This window comes from Nannobrachium achirus (assembly GCF_963921795.1).
Source record: "Nannobrachium achirus genome assembly, chromosome: 4".
NCBI lineage: Eukaryota > Metazoa > Chordata > Actinopteri > Myctophiformes > Myctophidae > Nannobrachium > Nannobrachium achirus.
The window spans coordinates 2338622-2361409 of NC_137813.1; the positions used below are offsets into that span (position 1 = coordinate 2338622).

The following is a 22788-nucleotide window of genomic DNA, read 5'->3' on the forward strand; positions in this document are numbered from 1 at the left end:
CCTCTGCCATGAGGAAAACACAGATATATAAAGCTGGATACCTCCTCTGCCATGAGGAAAACACAGATATATAAAGCTGGATACCTCCTCTGCCATGAGGAAAACACAGATATATAAAGCTGGATACCTCCTCTGCCATGAGGAAAACACAGATATATAAAGCTGGATACCTCCTCTGCCATGAGGAAAACACAGATATATAAAGCTGGATACCTCCTCTGCCATGAGGAAAACACAGATATATAAAGCTGGATACCTCCTCTGCCATGAGGAAAACACAGATATATAAAGCTGGATACCTCCTCTGCCATGAGGAAAACACAGATATATAAAGCTGGATACCTCCTCTGCCATGAGGAAAACACAGATATATAAAGCTGGATACCTCCTCTGCCATGAGGAAAACACAGATATATAAAGCTGGATACCTCCTCTGCCATGAGGAAAACACAGATATATAAAGCTGGATACCTCCTCTGCCATGAGGAAAACACAGATATATAAAGCTGGATACCTCCTCTGCCATGAGGAAAACACAGATATATAAAGCTGGATACCTCCTCTGCCATGAGGAAAACACAGATATATAAAGCTGGATACCTCCTCTGCCATGAGGAAAACACAGATATATAAAGCTGGATACCTCCTCTGCCATGAGGAAAACACAGATATATAAAGCTGGATACCTCCTCTGCCATGAGGAAAACACAGATATATAAAGCTGGATACCTCCTCTGCCATGAGGAAAACACAGATATATAAAGCTGGATACCTCCTCTGCCATGAGGAAAACACAGATATATAAAGCTGGATACCTCCTCTGCCATGAGGAAAACACAGATATATAAAGCTGGATACCTCCTCTGCCATGAGGAAAACACAGATATATAAAGCTGGATACCTCCTCTGCCATGAGGAAAACACAGATATATAAAGCTGGATACCTCCTCTGCCATGAGGAAAACACAGATATATAAAGCTGGATACCTCCTCTGCCATGAGGAAAACACAGATATATAAAGCTGGATACCTCCTCTGCCATGAGGAAAACACAGATATATAAAGCTGGATACCTCCTCTGCCATGAGGAAAACACAGATATATAAAGCTGGATACCTCCTCTGCCATGAGGAAGACACAGATATATAAAGCTGGATACCTCCTCTGCCATGAGGAAAACACAGATATATAAAGCTGGATACCTCCTCCTCTGCCCATGCAGTTGGTAAAACAGGACTGGCGGAAGGAAGGCACTCTGCTGCCCCCTGCAGTGGGAAAGAGGGAGCATCTGATTGGCCTACCCACAGACATATAAAGCTAGACGCCTCCTTCGGCTAGGGGGCGCTAAATGCATCGAGCAACTAAGGGAATCTTCGTCGCTTCCGTGTTCATTGCTTCCGCGTGCGTCACACATACGGAAGTCGGTAAGCCAATCAGAGGCAGGTGGGGGCTGGTCTTTACGTATGCAGCCTATAAGAACAGCTGAGCAGCGCAACATCGGAACTGGCTCTCTTGAATTGAATTGTGGTCCTTGGATACGTCACGGAAAAGACACGCTGTGATTGGCCAGTAGTCACTTTGACTGACAGCGTTCCCTTGGTTTTTTCAGGAAGTCCGGACTAGAACTTTTGCACATCGCTCCAATTAACTGCAGAGGCGAACGAGGCATCTAATTCTTTATATCTGTGGGCCTACCCATTCCATTCCCATTCTGTGAATTCAGGAAGCTTGCCAGTCATCTTTTACCAACGCCCCAGAGGTGGAGGAGGCGTGTCTACCTTTCTATGGGGAGAGTGTTTTCAGCTGGTGTTTCAGTCCGAGTGTATCAAAGGGTGCGTTCGGAAATGCACACCGGGTGTGTGCTCAGTGTAGTGAGTGCCTAAACCTAACCCTAATCCTAACCCTAACCTCAGTAAAACTATGCCTAAACCTAACCCTAACCCTAACCAGAACCGGTGTGCATTTCCGAACGCACCCTTTGATACACTCGGACTGAAACACCAGCCGAAAACACTCCCCCTTTCTATGTCTATGGAGCCATCTTTAAAAATGGAGGGATTGTGCCTGTGGACCAACTTGAGGTTGATTCTCAATAAATCAACTGCTAGTTTCTCCAATTCTTATCAGTTTCTTGCCTAACTATTATAGGTCACTACCAGGCCTGTAATGTCATAATGTTAGTGTGTCTGAGCAAAACAATGATTTAAAGTTTCAGCTCTCTCTCTCTCTCTCTCTCTCTGTCTCTCTCTCTCTCTCTCTCTCTCTCTCTCTGCCTAACTATTATAGGTCACTACCAGGCCTATAATGTCATAATGTTAGTGTGTCTGAGCCTAACTATTATAGGTCACTACCAGGCCTATAATGTCATAATGTTAGTGTGTCTGAGCCTAACTATTATAGGTCACTACCAGGCCTGTAATGTCATAATGTTAGTGTGTCTGAGCCTAACTATTATAGGTCACTACCAGGCCTATAATGTCATAATGTTAGTGTGTCTGAGCCTAACTATTATAGGTCACTACCAGGCCTGTAATGTCATAATGTTAGTGTGTCTGAGCCTAACTATTATAGGTCACTACCAGGCCTGTAATGTCATAATGTTAGTGTGTCTGAGCCTAACTATTATAGGTCACTACCAGGCCTGTAATGTCATAATGTTAGTGTGTCTGAGCCTAACTATTATAGGTCACTACCAGGCCTGTAATGTCATAATGTTAGTGTGTCTGAGCCTAACTATTATAGGTCACTACCAGGCCTGTAATGTCATAATGTTAGTGTGTCTGAGCCTAACTATTATAGGTCACTACCAGGCCTGTAATGTCATAATGTTAGTGTGTCTGAGCCTAACTATTATAGGTCACTACCAGGCCTGTAATGTCATAATGTTAGTGTGTCTGAGCCTAACTATTATAGGTCACTACCAGGCCTGTAATGTCATAATGTTAGTGTGTCTGAGCCTAACTATTATAGGTCACTACCAGGCCTGTAATGTCATAATGTTAGTGTGTCTGAGCCTAACTATTATAGGTCACTACCAGGCCTGTAATGTCATAATGTTAGTGTGTCTGAGCCTAACTATTATAGGTCACTACCAGGCCTGTAATGTCATAATGTTAGTGTGTCTGAGCCTAACTATTATAGGTCACTACCAGGCCTGTAATGTCATAATGTTAGTGTGTCTGAGCTAACTATTATAGGTCACTACCAGGCCTGTAATGTCATAATGTTAGTGTGTCTACTATTATAGGTCACTACCAGGCCTGTAATGTCATAATGTTAGTGTGTCTACTATTATAGGTCACTACCAGGCCTGTAATGTCATAATGTTAGTGTGTCTACTATTATAGGTCACTACCAGGCCTGTAATGTCATAATGTTAGTGTGTCTACTATTATAGGTCACTACCAGGCCTGTAATGTCATAATGTTAGTGTGTCTACTATTATAGGTCACTACCAGGCCTGTAATGTCATAATGTTAGTGTGTCTGAGCAAAACAATGACTTAAAGTATTATAGGTCACTACCAGGCCTGTAATGTCATAATGTTAGTGTGTCTGAGCAAAACAATGACTTAAAGTATTATAGGTCACTACCAGGCCTGTAATGTCATAATGTTAGTGTGTCTGAGCAAAACAATGACTTAAAGTATTATAGGTCACTACCAGGCCTGTAATGTCATAATGTTATTATAGGTCACTACCAGGCCTGTAATGTCATAATGTTAGTGTGTCTATTATAGGTCACTACCAGGCCTGTAATGTCATAATGTTATTATAGGTCACTACCAGGCCTGTAATGTCATAATGTTAGTGTGTCTATTATAGGTCACTACCAGGCCTGTAATGTCATAATGTTAGTGTGTCTGAGCCTAACTATTATAGGTCACTACCAGGCCTGTAATGTCATAATGTTAGTGTGTCTGAGCCTAACTATTATAGGTCACTACCAGGCCTGTAATGTCATAATGTTAGTGTGTCTGAGCCTAACTATTATAGGTCACTACCAGGCCTGTAATGTCATAATGTTAGTGTGTCTGAGCCTAACTATTATAGGTCACTACCAGGCCTGTAATGTCATAATGTTAGTGTGTCTACTATTATAGGTCACTACCAGGCCTGTAATGTCATAATGTTAGTGTGTCTACTATTATAGGTCACTACCAGGCCTGTAATGTCATAATGTTAGTGTGTCTGAGCAAAACAATGACTTAAAGTATTATAGGTCACTACCAGGCCTGTAATGTCATAATGTTAGTGTGTCTGAGCAAAACAATGACTTAAAGTATTATAGGTCACTACCAGGCCTGTAATGTCATAATGTTATTATAGGTCACTACCAGGCCTGTAATGTCATAATGTTAGTGTGTCTATTATAGGTCACTACCAGGCCTGTAATGTCATAATGTTAGTGTGTCTGAGCCTAACTATTATAGGTCACTACCAGGCCTGTAATGTCATAATGTTAGTGTGTCTGAGCCTAACTATTATAGGTCACTACCAGGCCTGTAATGTCATAATGTTAGTGTGTCTACTATTATAGGTCACTACCAGGCCTGTAATGTCATAATGTTAGTGTGTCTACTATTATAGGTCACTACCAGGCCTGTAATGTCATAATGTTAGTGTGTCTGAGCAAAACAATGACTTAAAGTATTATAGGTCACTACCAGGCCTGTAATGTCATAATGTTAGTGTGTCTGAGCAAAACAATGACTTAAAGTATTATAGGTCACTACCAGGCCTGTAATGTCATAATGTTAGTGTGTCTGAGCAAAACAATGACTTAAAGTATTATAGGTCACTACCAGGCCTGTAATGTCATAATGTTATTATAGGTCACTACCAGGCCTGTAATGTCATAATGTTAGTGTGTCTATTATAGGTCACTACCAGGCCTGTAATGTCATAATGTTATTATAGGTCACTACCAGGCCTGTAATGTCATAATGTTAGTGTGTCTATTATAGGTCACTACCAGGCCTGTAATGTCATAATGTTATTATAGGTCACTACCAGGCCTGTAATGTCATAATGTTAGTGTGTCTATTATAGGTCACTACCAGGCCTGTAATGTCATAATGTTAGTGTGTCTGAGCAAAACAATGACTTAAAGTATTATAGGTCACTACCAGGCCTGTAATGTCATAATGTTATTATAGGTCACTACCAGGCCTGTAATGTCATAATGTTAGTGTGTCTATTATAGGTCACTACCAGGCCTGTAATGTCATAATTGCGACCGTAGGTCGCAGTTACTTGCACACTATCCAAACCTCCACCGGCTGTCCCTCCGTCACTCCCTCCGTCACTCCCTCTGTCACACGTCACACGTCACACTTTTGCCCTGCTCATATCTCTGCAACCGTTGCCCCGATCCATGCCAGATTTTGCACACACACTCCTTGCCTGCCAAACTACAACCTCCAAGGACCCCCGGAGTTTCGGGGACCCCCAGGTCCCTGGGGGACCCCCAGGTGTAAAAAATTACCAAATGTGCAAAAATTACCAAATGACCACCCCAACGGGGCTGCTCTCTCTGTGTCACACACACACACACACACACACACACACACACACACACACACACACACACACACACACACACACACACACACACACACACACACACACACACTCTCTCTCTCTCTCAAACATAATGTGTGACCTGCCAAGTGGCAAGGAATGTTGCCACTGTCCTCTCTCTCTCACACACACACACACACACACACACACACACACACACACACACACACACACACACACACACACACACACACACACACACACACACACACACACACACACCCCTTCACACCAGGGAGTCCAGGAAGGATGAGCCTCCATGCTTAAATAAACAGACCTGGGTCCACTATCAAGATCTGCCTGTGGGTGTGTCTACTTTTAGCAGGAGAGCTTGCATCTTGCATGCTAGTATTGGCATTTCTCCCAAACTCAATGAAGACAACACACAAGATTTGAAGACTCAATTTTCTTTATTGGGCTAGACATTTTCGTTTTCTTTTTTGCAACTATTTTTAAAGAAACAAATCTATGTTGCATTATTAAGAATTGAGTCTCCTTTTTTTTTTTACATGCCATTTTTGTACATGTCTCCATTCAATAAAACAAACTTCACTGAGTTCATTGTCTTGAGTTAAATTGCTGAAAGTAGGCCTGCCTAATACAAGTGTAACTATACACGCTGAAACTCTGGAGTGTCAGGTGATCATTGCTGAAACCTCAGAACAATAGCCACATATTAGCAACCATAAATACAGATGCCCACCCTTTAGCTAACAGAAACTGCTTTTGTAAATGCTGGAATGTTAAAAAGGTCATCTCTTTCACTTTCAATTGTATACATTAGCTATTGTTCATAACTACACAGTCATGTCATCAAAATGCATCTGTCCCATCTAGCGCCACCATCTGGCTGATTTTTAAAAAACACATTTTTGGACACTGCTCCTACAGAATTTGCCCTAAAATCACACAAACCACTACACAGTATCTCTACAGTCACCCTGCTCCTACAGATTTTGCCCTAAAATCATGCACACCAGTACACAGTATCTCTACAGTCATGGAATCACAACGCATCTGTCCCATCTAGCGCCACCATCAGGACGATTTTGCACAAACTACTTTTTGGCCTATTTATGGAGATAAGCGACCAACGGTCGCTTATCTCCCGATTAGGGAGTCTTACTGGTGTTATTATAGGTCACTACCAGGCCTGTAATGTCATAATGTTAGTGTGTCTATTATAGGTCACTACCAGGCCTGTAATGTCATAATGTTAGTGTGTCTGAGCAAAACAATGACTTAAAGTATTATAGGTCACTACCAGGCCTGTAATGTCATAATGTTAGTGTGTCTATTATAGGTCACTACCAGGCCTGTAATGTCATAATGTTATTATAGGTCACTACCAGGCCTGTAATGTCATAATGTTAGTGTGTCTATTATAGGTCACTACCAGGCCTGTAATGTCATAATGTTAGTGTGTCTATTATAGGTCACTACCAGGCCTGTAATGTCATAATGTTAGTGTGTCTATTATAGGTCACTACCAGGCCTGTAATGTCATAATGTTAGTGTGTCTATTATAGGTCACTACCAGGCCTGTAATGTCATAATGTTAGTGTGTCTACTATTATAGGTCACTACCAGGCCTGTAATGTCATAATGTTAGTGTGTCTGAGCAAAACAATGACTTAAAGTATTATAGGTCACTACCAGGCCTGTGATGTCATAATGTTAGTGTGTCTGAGCAAAACAATGACTTAAAGTATTATAGGTCACTACCAGGCCTGTAATGTCATAATGTTAGTGTGTCTGAGCAAAACAATGACTTAAAGTATTATAGGTCACTACCAGGCCTGTAATGTCATAATGTTAGTGTGTCTGAGCAAAACAATGACTTAAAGTATTATAGGTCACTACCAGGCCTGTAATGTCATAATGTTAGTGTGTCTGAGCAAAACAATGACTTAAAGTATTATAGGTCACTACCAGGCCTGTAATGTCATAATGTTAGTGTGTCTATTATAGGTCACTACCAGGCCTGTAATGTCATAATGTTAGTGTGTCTGAGCAAAACAATGACTTAAAGTTTCTTGAGAGAAAGAAGGGACAGACAGACATACAGACAACGCATGGAGTGACGGCGTGCTCATTAACCCTCACTAAACTATTTAATGTTTTGAACCCATTGTGTGTGTGTGTGTGTGTGTGTGTGTGTGTGTGTGTGTGTGTGTGTGTGTGTGTGTGTGTGTGTGTGTGTGTGTGTGTGTGTGTGTGTGTGTGTGTGTGTGTGTGTGTGTGTGTGTGTGTGTGTGTTTGTACATCATTGTAACATGTTGAATCTCTTTTTTTTTTTACAGGCGGACGAGAACCCACTATCTGAACAGAGTGTAGCACAGGTGACACACACACACACACACACACACACACACACACACACACACACACACAACACACACACACACACACACACACACACACTCCTAACTCCATTGGATCGTCAAACTTGCTTACTGAAGTCACTCAGGATAAAGACTGATAAATGCCTGCTGTGTAAATTGTAGTCGCAGAACATTTTCTGTCACAGTTTGAGGTGCTGGCGACATGAAGCTGGATATTTCTGAATCTAGAAATCTTTTGGTGCTGTTGGGGCTTGCAGCCACACGAAACTGGATATTTTTGAATCCGGATAAATAAGTGGAGAGATTAAAAAATATCCGATTCACTGGATCCGTGTAGACAGGGAACCCGGATATCTCTGAAGACTTTACTGTGTGCGTGCTTGTTAGACCTAGATATCTTTGTCGTGTGGACCTAGATATTTTTCTATATGGATATCTGAAAAACCGGGATATATGAAAAATCCAGCTCCGTGTAGCCATGGCCTTAGGTGGTGAAATTAACCCTGTTTGCATTCACACCTAACTGCCAGGGACGTGCTGGCCCTTGGGAAAAACTCCTGAACGGCCGGTTCATTCCCGGCTGGTCCAGGCCGGCCATTAGGAATAAAAATTAAACTGTTTGCACAAAAGTAAAAATTAAACTGTTTGCACAAAAGTAGTGAAAACAGCAGATCGGCTGTTTTCACTAGTTTAAATCATTTTTAAAATGATAAATACAAAACAAACGGTTTTGGACATACAAGGTTTCCACCCGACAACGACGAAATATAACTCATGTAATTGGCCCACTGGCTTGTCAATTGTCATGATCTGAAATGGCAAATCTTTGAGTAGCAGCAGCAGCAGCAATGAGGGCCTCTACAACTCTTTTTCCTGGGCTGAATCAGGGGCCCAGCACGTCCCTGCTAACTGCCCTACTGCATGACTGGATAACATCTGTGTGTGTGTGTGTGTGTGTGTGTGTGTGTGTGTGTGTGTGTGTGTGTGTGTGTGTGTGTGTGTGTGTGTGTGTGTGTGTGTGTGTGTGTGTGTGTGTGTGTGTGTGTGTGTGTGTGTGTGTGTGTGCGCTTCTCTAACTGATGTTGTGTTTAATCCTAACAGCACATTACTGACAAACTGGCTTTGACTACTAATGTGAGTTCTGTCTGCACGCACGCACGCACACACACACCCACGCACGCACACACACACCCACGCACACACGCACGCACACACACGCACACACACACTCTCTCACACACATGCACACAGGTTCTATGGGGCTGTTAAGTATGACATCATTTTGTAGGCAGAGGAGAATTTCTGCCCCCAGTTTCCGTGAATCTTTTTACTATTTTTACTATTTACACATTTTTCTTCTCTTTGTTGTTGAAAGGAAAGTGTTAGAATGATACTTTAGTCGTTATTTTTTAGTCGTTGTTTTTTGAATAGCGAGGGACAGAAAATGCTCTGGGGGCAGATTCTCCTCTGCCTACAAAATGATGTCACGGCTTAAAAAGCCCCATAGAGTTCAGGTCTGTTGTTCCAATTAAGTGAGGTCCATGTGCCATCTGCTGGGACGAACACGGTATTGCCTTTCTGTAGTTCCAGCTCCAACATGGAGGGTTGGTTTTAGATCTTTATCAATCCAGGGATTCTCAAGATCTAATTTCAGGACCCCCAGTTACTGTACAGGCACGTGCACACATAGACATCAAATGGGGCTTGAGCCCCTGCCCTTTTACAGGTCTGTAAAAAAGTGCCCCCTCCAGACCATGAATGCTGTTTTTACAATGAGAAAGAGAGGAGAGATTCTTGCACTCAAACAGTTAAAGGAGAAGGACGGACGTGGAAACGGGGTACTTTAATTCATTTCAAAATGTTAAAAGCTGACATGTTTTGACCTCGCAGGGTCTTCATCAGGGCATACAGTTTTTACTATGGTGAAAGAAATACAAATGTCCTCTTTCCATGCCATACCTGAAGGCAGCATTCAAGAAACTCTCCTGAACTTGAATGCAGCATTCAAGTTCTTTTAACCATTCAATTCAAGTTTCTTTTAACCAAAAATATCACTTATCCTACTTTAAAGGAGTAGTTCACAAAAATAAACAAAATACAAACAAAACATATTATCCGGTTGGAGTGAGTCTCTACTGACCGCTGCCCTGGTCATCAAATCTTCATCTCAGGACTGTGACAAAAACTGTCTCCATGAACTCAAGCCTTCATAGGGAGTGTAACCGAAAGATTAAGTCTTTTTTGAGAACTTCTCCTATCAGTTCACATGTCCAGACAGACACACATGCAGGTACAGTAGATCTCAGGCATATGTCCAGATGTCACACTGCAGAGCTCAGACAGGACAAGAGAGACACACTGAAAGGACTGATGTTTCTCTTCTCTTCTCTCCTCTCCTCTCCTCTCCTCTCCTCTCCTCTCCTCTCCTCTCCTCTCCTCTTCTCTTCTCTTCTCTTCTCTTCTCTCCATTGTTCAGGTGTTGCATTCAGCCAAGGAGCAGATCAAATGGTCCATCCTGAAATGATGTTCTCCTTCTCCAACCACCTGGATCTCTGCTACCATGTACTGAAACCCTCCACACCACAGGTCTACAGGCCAACGCTCACTTACTGTCTAAATCTATAAACTATTACTGTTATTTATGTCCATTATCTGTTACCCCTTTTAACAGCAGGCGACAGCCGGCGACTCTGGGCGATGTTGTCCAAAAGTTACATTATTTTCATGTTTTTAGGCGATGTTTTCCACCATCGCCTCATGGCCGGCTATCGCCAGTAGTTGCCGGGTCCCGTTGACAAATAACGCACTTCTGGAAAATACGTCCGACCGTCTCCCGCTGTTAGAACGCACCATGAGGCTCCATATTAGAGGAGTAACGGTAGGTTTTCACAGCGATGCGGGTTGATGACACAACACACGGACGATCCTCGTTCATTTCTAAAAACAACAGGGTAGCCAGTTAGTCAAACGTGTGAAATATGTACGGCTGTGGAGGGTTTATCTTCTAAGGGAAATAAGTTATTATTATTATGGATATTAAGTGAGTGAATGCAATGATTCATGTGTTGTAAGCTTGTAGATCTGTTATTTCTGCTATTTTTATATTTAACATATTTTCTACATGGAAACGAACATGGAGATCACAACGATTTAAGCAACAATAACAGAGATTAGATTATTAAAACTGTCACAGGCCTAACGGTTTCAAGCCACACCAGAAGTAGTTGCTGCTGTTTTGCAGATCCATGTTTAGATCGTTGGATCTATAAACCCACGCATCGATACAGTGTTGATTTTGTCTATGAAACTATGACGAGAAATGCTTGTCTGAAAGTAGCAGATCTACAAGCTCACAAACAAAAAGGTTATAGATGTGCTATTTTCAGCATGCAACCAAGTGTAAAATCAGGCATTACGACGCCATCAAGGCACCAACAAAATAGATTTTAGTAAAACTAAAAACTAAAACTAGACTAAAACAAACATTTCAGACGACTAAAATGAGACTAAAACTAAATAAAAAATGCTGTCAAAATCAACACGTCATCGATGTGATGACTGTATCGTTACACCCCTAAAAACCAGGTCAACTCTGTCCTTCAGAGCACAGATATTTATTTAATGAATGAGCCGGTACGGTACAGAGCTCCTCTCCTATTGGTCGATTTAGTTGTTTAGTATGATAGCTGGTGCACCAGGTAGCCAATCAGCAGAGGTCTTATTGGCAGGTCAGCAGAACAGTAGAAAGAGAGATGAATTTGAAGTTACATGTTGTGAACTTTACCAAAGTTTATTGTTACACTTGAAATGGAAATACAAGTTACTGCTGTTAAATACAGTGAAGGATTTTTTTAAATTATGTAAAAATTATAAAAAATTAAAGTTATACAAGCTAATAATAATAATAATAGGTGGTTGTTTTTAAAAGGTAATTAGTGGCTGATATAAATAAAGTACGGTTTTGGGGGTGAGAAAGCAAAGCAAAGTGCAAACGTTCATTAAAGGACAACTTCGTTTTATTACAACAAGGCTTCATATTTGAGATTGTAATTAGAGAAAAGAAAAGATGAGTGTTAAAATGTTTTCATTTACTGCTTTCTATTGTTTTAGTGATTTTGATTTCAGTCTGTGGGGCCATGCGTAAAAGTGGCTAAATATGTGTTTTTAGACACAATAAGCCGTTGATTTCTTTATTACTATTTACAGTAACACCCACTGAAATCGTTAAAAATGCTAAAATTATAGAAAGCATTATAACTCATCTTTTCTTTTTCCTAATTACAATGTAATATATGAACCCAATGTTACATACAATGTTGTCCTTTAACCATTTAAACCCTGCCTAAACTTTGCCTTACGACCGATGGCCAAAAGTAGCCTAGATCTACAAGCTCTAGATCTACAAGCTCACACGTTAGAGAAAGTTGGCCTGTAAAGAGGTTAATGACATCATAATGATATGTTAATGACATGCATTAATACTTAATTAATAATGAATAACTGATTAATGAATGTTTTGAATGCACTACATGAGGAGATAGCATTGTGTATCATTTTACCATAACATTGTGTAGCGTTGTGTTGCATTGTGTATCATTTGTGCGTTACATCGTGGGTTTCTGTTATGGAAATGTAATCTGTTTAATTTATTTAAAATCATATTTAGTCTTGTTTTGTTAATCTCCAGTAGACATAATGAACTGACACAGTGAAACATCCTTTATTAAACCACATTCAAAATACTATTTCTTTGACTAAACGACACAAAATGTTTCTCAAACCACAGTAAAGAAAAGCTCTATCTTTAACCCCTTCAACCCTGTGCATGCTGTGGTTGGATGGAGAACCCCAGGGCTCTGTGCCAGGTCCCCCTCATGATTTAATGCACACTAAAAACACATCTGCTATTTTCTGTCAAATAAATTGGGCCTCTTCCTTCACAGGTCTTACCAGTGATACTAATGAAGGCTCTGTTCTATTTATAATTTCAAGGACCCCCATAACCTTCTAGAGCAGGGATGGGCAACTTTGATGATGGAGAGGGCCACTATATTTCCACCTTCACTCTAGAGGGCCACATTGCATATTGCTACGTCCTACTTTGTCATTCTAGTCAATCTAGTGTCGCATACTGCGATGCGTTTTGAGCTTGTAGATCGGCTATTTTTGCTTCCTTTGAATTGGAATCCTGAATTATTTTTTGTTGTTTTTTGAATTGGAATCCTGAAATGTAACATTTTTATTTAATTATTATATTTAATTTCAAATGCATTTAGTTATATACTCATGTTGACTTTATGAACCTAAATACAAATACATTGGACATACAAAAAATACATTTTAATACTACTATTACTAGTCATTAGACGGAATTAAAGCAGGTCATGTTATGAATTGTAACAGCTGAAATCAATAATATATCAGTATTCCGGTATTAACCTGCGGGCCGCATGAAGTGAAGGCGGGGGCCGCATGTGGCCCCCGGGCCGCCTGTTGCCCATGTATGCTCTAGAGTTATACTCCCATAAGGGGTCATTTGGAACTCCCCCATTGATCATTGATTGTGTCATTGATAACAACCTGTGAAGGAAGTAAGAAAGAGACCCAGTTTCTTCCCAGCATGAAGCCTGTCAGGCTGCTAGGATTCATGTGGTTAAAGTCAGCCTCACTGAGTCCATGTGGAATGATTTGAACATTATGATGCTTGATGAAGCTGCTTTTTATTACACGTCCATTACATGTTTATTACACGTCTATCAATGTCTCTACACAGCATCACTGAAGGGACCTGAACAAACAATATTAATTCGTAACAAACAATTCTGATGATGTACATTTGTTTGCCAGTCATAGAATAACGGTATATTTTTATTAACAATAGAATGCCAATTCTGCTTTGTTTTTTTTGATAAATATATATATTTTCAAAGATTGGAAATCCAAAGAGAAGAGTGGAAATATTTGTGTTTGTGTATGTATTTTGCAAAAAGAAGGGAAAACAAAAAAAAGTGTTCTTTCTTTCTGTGTGTGTGACTGATAAATAAAAATGTTTGTACTATTTTTCGCCGACTTCTATTTTCTGGTTTGGATTTCATTTGATAAAAAAAAAGAACATTGAAATAAAGGGGTCCACCCTATGTTCCCCACAGGTTAACCTGCATTAGTTTTACTGAGGTTATAGGGTTAGGGTTAGGGTTAGGTTTAGGTGGTAAGAAAGTGGAACATAGAACCTGGGGAACATGGGTACGGTCCCGAAATAAATGTCCCTTCACTGAGAGAGAGAGATGAAGCAGGGACCCCCACTACATATTGTGTACAATTGAGTTTTCATAGATGGCTTCATAATTGTTTTACAGCACAATCAATTTGCTTTGTGTTGGATTCATGTTAAAGGAGAATTTCGGCCTAGAAGGTTATTTTGCCCCTAGTTTGCATTTTTCTCTCTCTCAAAAATAACTTATTTTTCATAACTGTCAATCTTGACCCCAGCTCCAAATAGGAGCGATTCATGGTCATATTGTGAATATTCAGTTTTTCCCCCCGGTTCTTTAAAGATATAGTTTTTGGGGCTTTTATGCCTTTATATATTGGATAGGACAGTTAGGGAATGGGGGGAGATGGGGAGTGACGCGCGGCAAAGGTTGTCTGGATCGGGAATTGAACCGGCGACGCACCAGGCATCCATGCCTATGTGGCATTGCCCAAGTGGTATGCAACTGGACCAGTAGGCCAGTGGGCGCCCCTTTTCCCCAGTCTTACACAATCCACGGTCTTGGTGACTGTCTGTCTGTGTCCCTCCCTTTACCCTTTTATGCCCTTATATGGAGATAAGCTGTTTATGCAACACCCATTATAGTTGTTTAAATGGTGAATAGTGTTTTGCTTTACTTTGGAAGAGCTTGGCTTTAACATTATTATAATTAACACTTTGCTCTAAAAACAGGTGACTGTTCTACTGTATAGTGTCACATGAATCTATATTTATGAAGACAACTATTTCTGATTTTATCAAGTGGATGAATTCTGCTGCTCAAACTGAATTTACACAATTCAATTCAAATGAGCTTTATTGGCATGAGAAAACCTACGTTTACAAAGCAAATGTCAAAATATAAGATAAAAAGTTGAAAAGGGGAACATGTATATTTGGAGGAGTTACCGCATTGTGTAAACAGAGCTATGTCACATTGTGTCACTTTGTATATGCAGGGCACATAATGTTGTGTAAGGATCAGATCCTAGATCAGTGAGACAGACAGAAAACACATAATTAAATAGTGAAATAAAAAAGAGTGAATAAATGTAGGGTGACCAGATGAACCATAGATAGGCCTACACATAGCTCTACAGTGTAGATAAATAATACAGACATTGACCCTCTGGCGTTTCTGTTTCTTTCTAAAATACAAAATGACTATGGTTTGCTGGCTGCTTTATCTCTGTCTTTAAGGGAAGTAAGTCTATTCTACATGCAGGCAGCATTTCAACCCGCAAGTTTCCACAGGAAACATGCAACAAAATGTCATGTTAATGAATGAGGAAATGACTTTAAACACACAACTTCTGCCTGGTTTAAAGTCAGTCTCACTGGAAACACACAGAGAGAGAGAGAGAGAGAGAGAGAGAGAGAGAGAGAGTGAGAGAGAATAATTTAGACAGACAGAAAGACAGAAACAAAGACAGACAGCAAAACAGATTAAGTTGAGGTCAGAATGTCTGGGATCAGATGGATTCAACTGCTGTTCATTCTGCTGTTTGGAGTCGATACCATCCTCACCCTGGCCAGCCTGGTTGACCTGTACAAACCATCTGGAGAGACTGTCATTCTGCCGTTTAACAACCTGTTACCTGATGGTCCTGGTTGTAAATCTACTACATGGCATTATACCAGAAAACATACAGAGAACGATGTCATTGTGGCTGAGCGTGGTTTGATTAAGACTGAACTGAACCCTTCTGCAGACAGAATGAGTCTGCAGTCTAACTGCTCTCTGACTGTTAGAGACGTCACAGCTGGAGATGCTGGATTTTATACCGGTAAACAGTTTAAAACAAATGGACACCAACATGGAGATAATCAATTTATTGATCTATTTGTACTAGAAGTGAGCGACATCACCGGAGCAAACGAGACGGCACAGACATTGAAGTGCACTCTGTTTCATTACCAGGAAAGATGTACTTATAAAACTCTAAGCTGGCTGGATGAGAAGAGTACCCTGATAGACTCCGTTAAGGGTGTTTGTTTTAAACATCTGACAATCAGGAAACCTGACCAGAACAAGAAGTTCACATGTCAGGTGTCTGTCAGGGGAGATCTGAAGACATCCATAGACTTCTTCCAACCCTTGAAGACGACGACCCAACCGACCATCCCTCCATCTGATCCTCCCACTGCACCACCATCTCACGCTACGACCACCCTGCTCATCCAACCTGCTGATTCTACCTCCACCTTCCACCCAGCTGGTTCCTCCATCCTCCAACCTGCTGATTCCAACTCCACCCAACCTGCTGTTCATTCTACCACCGCCCCCTCCTCAGGTAGGGCAGTTAGTTGTAACTGATCACTTTGTGCCACCTGCCCAACATAAGAAACATTTCAAGCCCTTTCACTCTAATCCACGGGTGGGCAACTTTGATGATGGAGAGGGCCACTATATTTCCACCTTCACTCCAGAGGGCCACATTGCCACATCCTACTTTGTCATTCATCTCATGCAAAAGAAGCAAAAATAGTAGATCTACAAGCTCAAAACGCATTGCAGCATGTCGCGTTTTGAGATTGATCCTCCATTTTTGCTTCTTTTGAATTGGAATCCTGAATTATCTTTTTGTTATGTTTTAATTGGAATCCTGAAATGTAACATTTAGTTTTATGTTGACTTAATGAACTTAAATACAAATACTTTGGACATAGAAAAGACATTTTAATACTATACTAGTCATTCAACTACTAATATAGACTGAAGTAAAGCGTGTCATGTTTGCATGTTTGGAATTGTAACAGCTAAAATCAATAATATATCAGTATTCTGAAATTAACCTGCGGGCCGCATAACCCGCATTAAGTGAAGATGGGGGCCGCATATGGCCCCCAGGCCGCCAGTTGCCCATGTATGCTCTATCCAATAACGGTGACTAATACATTAAAGCAGCACTACAGTATGTAACGTTCCTCTTAATTTCTACCCTCAGATTTGAACCAGGTTCCCTGTGCAAATGCTATTTGCTGACCACTACATGACCTAGCTATGAAACGATCTATGTCTCAATAGAAGAGCGGGAAGACCAATGCAAACACCCCCATCGTATAAGTGAAATTGTATGAACAATACTCAACAAAATTACATTTTATTCATAAAAAAGTTAAATAGTAGGGCTTTGATGCAATAAAAGAAATACAAGTGCAGTGATTGGAGCTAGTCCCTTCACCATATCTAATATGGGGTTGTAAAAAGTATGTTATTAATTTGATAATGTATAAACATTTCAGCAGCTCGGTTTACTTTACTTTATTGTACTGTATTAGTTTATTTACAGGACAGTGTATGTTAATTCAACATTCAATCCATGTACAAGCAGTGAATCAGTTGAACATGATCTGATGTAAGCCTGCCTGGATGATTTCCATCCGTATGAAGCGTTGTTGTGGCTTCCTCTGCCTCAGCCTGATGGTCATGTATGACCATACATGAAGCTAGTTAGCATTTGTTTTTAGGTTTTTTTAGAAACCTTTTTTTCTTTACAGATTATATTGTTTTTCTAGATAGATATTCATTTGCATTTGTTATATTGCTGTTGATGTATTGACATATTATCTTGTTTATTATTGTGATGTTTAATCTGCTTATTGTAAATCGCTTTGGATTAAAAGTGTCTGCTAAATGCCTAAACTGTAAACTGTAAACTGTAACTGATGGCCTCACCAGTCTAGCATCTCCACCAGTCCATAGGGATATCCCTTTGGACTGATGGTTAAGATGTTTGACCCGGGTTCGAAATCCGGGCGTTACACTTAGTCCCACATATAAAAAACATCACAGCAACAACATGACAAGAACAGAAAATACAACATACAATAAACAACTGCATAACCTGTCTAATACCTAACCAATAGAATATCTAAATATTATTTTGACTATTATCTGGCTTCAAATGTTTTTTTATTCAAACAAATTACCGTACATTAAGTCAGAAATATATGCAACAATAAATGCTCTTACTAAGTAGTATCCCATGAATAAAAAGTAAATACAATGGACTCTATTCACGGGCCGCCCACTCAGCAACTCCCTGGTGCTTTGAAGGGTAAACCCTGCTAAAAGCCCATAGAGTTAACACAGAAATTGCTGGACTTAAAGCCAACAAATCATTATTTCGAACGCTAAAGTAAATTATAACGCTTTGTGCCTTTTACTATCTTGTGTTCTTGATCATACTAGCCGTATTTTATACTTTACTATTCGGAAATTGCATTCAATTTGTGATTTCTGTGTTAACTCTATGGGCTTTTAGCAGGGTTTACCCTTCAAAGCACCAGGAAGTTGCTGAGAAATGTGCTGAGTGGGCGTGGCGTTAATAGTCCTCTCCTCTCCTCCCCTCCCCTCCCCTCCCCTCCCCTCCCCTCCCCTCCCCTCCCCTCCCCCTCCCCTCCCCTCCCCTCCCCTCCCCTCCCCTCTCCTCTCCTCTCCTCTCCTCTCCTCCCCTCCCCTCCCCTCCCCTCTCCTCTCCTCTCCTCTCCTCTCCTCTCCCCTCCTCCCCTCCCCTCCCCTCCCCTCCCCTCTCCTCCCCTCCCCCTCCCCTCCCCTCCCCTCCCCTCCCCTCCCCTCCCCTCCCCTCCCCTCTCCTCTCCTCTCCTCTCCTCTCCTCTCCTCTCCTCTCCTCCCCTCCCCTCCCCTCTCCTCTCCTCTCCTCTCCTCTCCTCTCCTCTCCTCAGGTCAGAGTGATGTCATCATCCTGGTGGTTGTTGTTGTGGTGGTCGTCATGGCAACAGTGCTGGTGGTCTGCCTGGTCGTCAAGAGGAAGACCACGCCCACCCGTCATGACGTTCCCCTGACCTCAGCCAATCACGGTACAGAAGCAGCAGCAGCGAGCCAACCCGGTCCGTCCACCAATCGGATCGATCCTGATGAAGGCGTGACCTACGCGTCTGTCGTCCACACCAATCAGAAGAGAGCTGCTGTGGGCGGGGCCAGGTCACATGATGCTGATGAAGATGAGGTGACCTACGCAGCCGTCAGAACTGCTTCTTAAAGGGACAGTTCACCCCTAAATGCAGTAGGAGCGAGATCATTTAGCGACCTACAACTCCCTAAATGACTTGTTTTATGGACCATAGGGCAGGCTAGCCTGGCCAGCCAGCCTCATGTGCATTCACTCACTCCTTCCTTCCCACAATATGAGTCTGGACTTTGGGCTATACACTGCTTGAAAAGTGGGCGGGACAGATTGCCTTGACAGACAGACTCCTCTAACCAATCAGCGTAGCAAAACACCTCTCAGCCATTCGGAAGAACAGCAAACAAACACGTCTTTTCGGCCGATGAACTCCGCTAGCGCATACTCCTGTTCCTTTTTAATTGTTGTAATTGATTCCAACTCTGAAATAACTTCACTTATTGCTTGTTTTATTGTTTCAGCGTTAACTGTTACACTTGTTGCATCGCGAGGGCATACAGCCATTGTTGTTTTGAAAATGCTGCAGCAAGCATCTACGTCACCGTCTACACATGGACCAATCAGGGGAAGCTTTTCACTTGTTGTGCGGACAGCAGTTGAAACGCAGTCACTGATTGGCCCCGATCAGAAAATGATCAGCCAACTTCTCATACTCGCTGCCTGATCTGCTGAACTCCAGACCTCATACTGTGGGAAGGAGGAATGAGTGAACGCAGGATGAGGGATGGCCCACCAGGCTAAGGGCAGGGGTTTTCAAACTCCTTTGTCTCAGGTCACCCCTGTAAATAACCTTTTCATCCACGGCACCCCCGAATTACACAGTTAACTTTTAGAATCTTACATCATATTGTATGCTATGTAAATGTAGCCCCCACAGTTAGTACCAGCCATGAACCAGCGACAACAGCCCTGCTAATCGGGCTCAGCCCTATTAGCACGACTGGTTGTGCGTTGGACTGGCGAGTGGGAGTCCCGGGTTCAATCCCCGCTTCCGCGTCTTACTACATAAACAATGCACATCTTTCCACCTGAGATACAGTAGACTATGACACCTTGAAATATCAGTTTCCATCAGAACTGACTGAAAATAACTTTATACTTGACGTTTAACCACTTGAACCCCAGCATCCATATTCTGGGGGGAAGGTTCACCAAAAATAGACGATCTACAAGCTCACAATGCGGTTGTGACGCATTGTGAGCTTGTAGATCAGCTATTTTTGGTGAAAGAGTTGGTCGTAGATTTACTAAGCATAGTGAAGTGATATTGATGAATTCCAAATATTATCAGATTATTCTGAGTCACCCCTGGACTGGAACCACAGCACCCTAGGGTGCAAAGACACCCACTTTGGGAAACCCTGCCATAGGGTCACATTATCGGTTTAGGAATGAGACAAAATAAAATAAAAACATAAATTTAATTCTCCATGGAGTGAGTAATCAATAGAAAAAATCCCTTCAAAGTGATTTTAAACTTTCAAACATGATGGGGTCATTTCGTCTGTTTTCTCCCCAGACAGTGTTTTAAGTTGCTGCTTGCTGGATTCAATATTTTGATATTTGATATTAATTTTTATCAGACATGCTCCCTTCCTATGCAAACCCATAGGAGCAGCAGAGAGAGTGGCCGTGGTAAAGCGGCCAGATGGGAACCACAAGGTTCTGTTGATTATCTCTGATATCCTTTAAAAGCCTTATAGTTGTGTTGCTGTTGTGTTTAAGTGCTGTCCTAATAAAAAAACAATAGGAATATATTAATAACCTATGTACTCTTTAAGATAAATACACTGTGCTCATTTGCTGTCATGTACTTGAATCTACTTAATGAGAAGGCCATCTCAGAACCATGGAAAAGTATACGTTGTTACTATCAAAACCTCCACCGGCTGTCAGTCTGTCAGTCTGTCTGTTAGTCTGTCAGTCAGTCTGTCCGTCACATCACACATTTGCCTTACTCTGATCTCCGCCACCGTTGCCCGATTCATGCCAAACTTTGCACACACACTCCTTGGCTGCCAAACCACAACCACATTTCTCACATGGCCCTCTTCTAGCACCACCATGAGGCTGATTCTAGCAAAACACATTTTTGGACACTGCTCCTACAGATTTGTCCTAAAATCACACAAAGTGGTACACAGTATCTCTACAGTCATGTCATCAACATGGAACTGTCCCATTTCCTCATATTCCCTCCTGATTGGCTACGATTGCCTTCTAAAGTTGTATGCGACCTGACGGTCGCTTATCTCCCGATTAGGGAATCTTACTGGTATTTAGTAGAAAGGCATGTGTGAGATTCAAGTCAGAAAGAGAGGCTTAGCTTACAACACTGCAGATGAATGGACAGGAAGGGTGACTGTAAGCAGACCTGAATGTGTCTGATAGCTTAATGTTTGTGACACAAAAATTGTGAAATAAGTTGTTTATCTGCAATTGTGTCTGGATTCTTAACTGCTGACGAGACAAAGGTTGTGAAAGTAGCTGTTAATCTGCACTTGAATCTGCACTTGTGGTCTGTTTCTCTGTTCTTCCCTGTTCTGAGACGTTGCAGGGATGTTGAGAAACTGTCCTCCAGAGAAACACAGAAGTCAGGTCTGCAACAAGCAACAAGTGCAGAAGTTGCCTCCTGTCTGAGACCAACTATATTTTATGCATAAATACAGGGCTCAGGGATAGAATAGCAGGGCACAGACTTTGTGAACTGACCTCGGCACAACTTGTTGCTGATAAGGAAAGACTCTGTATCACATTTCTATCATTCAATCTGTAATATTCTTTACTATATGCTTAATTATTAAATACGTATTTTTGTCGAAAAGATGTAGTAACAGCGACATGCTCCCGAGAGAGACACCTGGCTCTGACTCAATGCGTTGTATTCGCTGTAAATAAAACAATTGATGAATAATATAAAGTCAATTTTAAATGTTTTCACTCTGCTTTGTGTGCACTTGTATTGTCTCCTGTGCATAATAATATGTATTTATGGTACTCTGTCTCTGTCTTGTCATGTAGACACCAGTGTCTTTTGTTGAGATTCTGAAATCTTAACTCCTCCGAGTCCCCATCTTTAAACCAATCCAGTGACTTTGGTTATCATCCCTAACATATCCCTAATCTTTCAAAGGACTAAAATCATGTTTTATTTGATGGCCTTTCTGCCCTGGCACTCCAAGACCAAGTGGCCTTGACCCTAAAATGACAAAATTCCAGGCCTGTTTGTAAGGATCAGATCCTAGGTCAGTGATATTAAAATAGTGAAATAAATAAAAAAGAGAATGATTAAAATGGTGCATTTACTATATATAGCGCCTTTATCCAAGGCGCTTTACAGAGATTGTGCATTACATTCACCCATTCACATTCATTACATTCACCCATTCACATTCATTACATTCACCCATTCACACACACACACACACACACACACACACACACACACACACACACACACACACACACACACACACACACACACACACACACACACACATTCATTACATTCACCCATTCACACACACATTCATACAGCGATGTCAGAGGAAACCATGCTTGGCACCAACCTGCTCATCAGGAGCAGTTAGGGGTTCAGAGTCTTGATAATTAACACCAACTGCTCATCAGGAGCAGTTAGGGGTTCAGAGTCTTGATAATTAACACCAACCTGCTCATCA

The 22788-nt window shown here is 41.4% G+C and overlaps 1 protein-coding gene across 1 annotated transcript in view; it reads left to right on the forward strand.

Moving 5' to 3' along the window:
• The window catches only part of LOC308284353 (coatomer subunit zeta-1-like), a 23538-nt gene extending 9620 nt beyond the window's left edge, over positions 1 to 13918 (forward strand). Inside the window, exons 5-7 of the mRNA XM_080724942.1 lie at positions 7886 to 7924; positions 9029 to 9061; positions 10404 to 13918. Of these exons, the coding sequence (XP_080581068.1) occupies positions 7886 to 7924; positions 9029 to 9061; positions 10404 to 10451 (120 nt within the window). The 3' untranslated portion in view covers positions 10452 to 13918. The remainder of the gene's footprint in view (positions 1 to 7885; positions 7925 to 9028; positions 9062 to 10403) is intronic.
• Positions 13919 to 22788: the final 8870 nt, after the last annotated feature.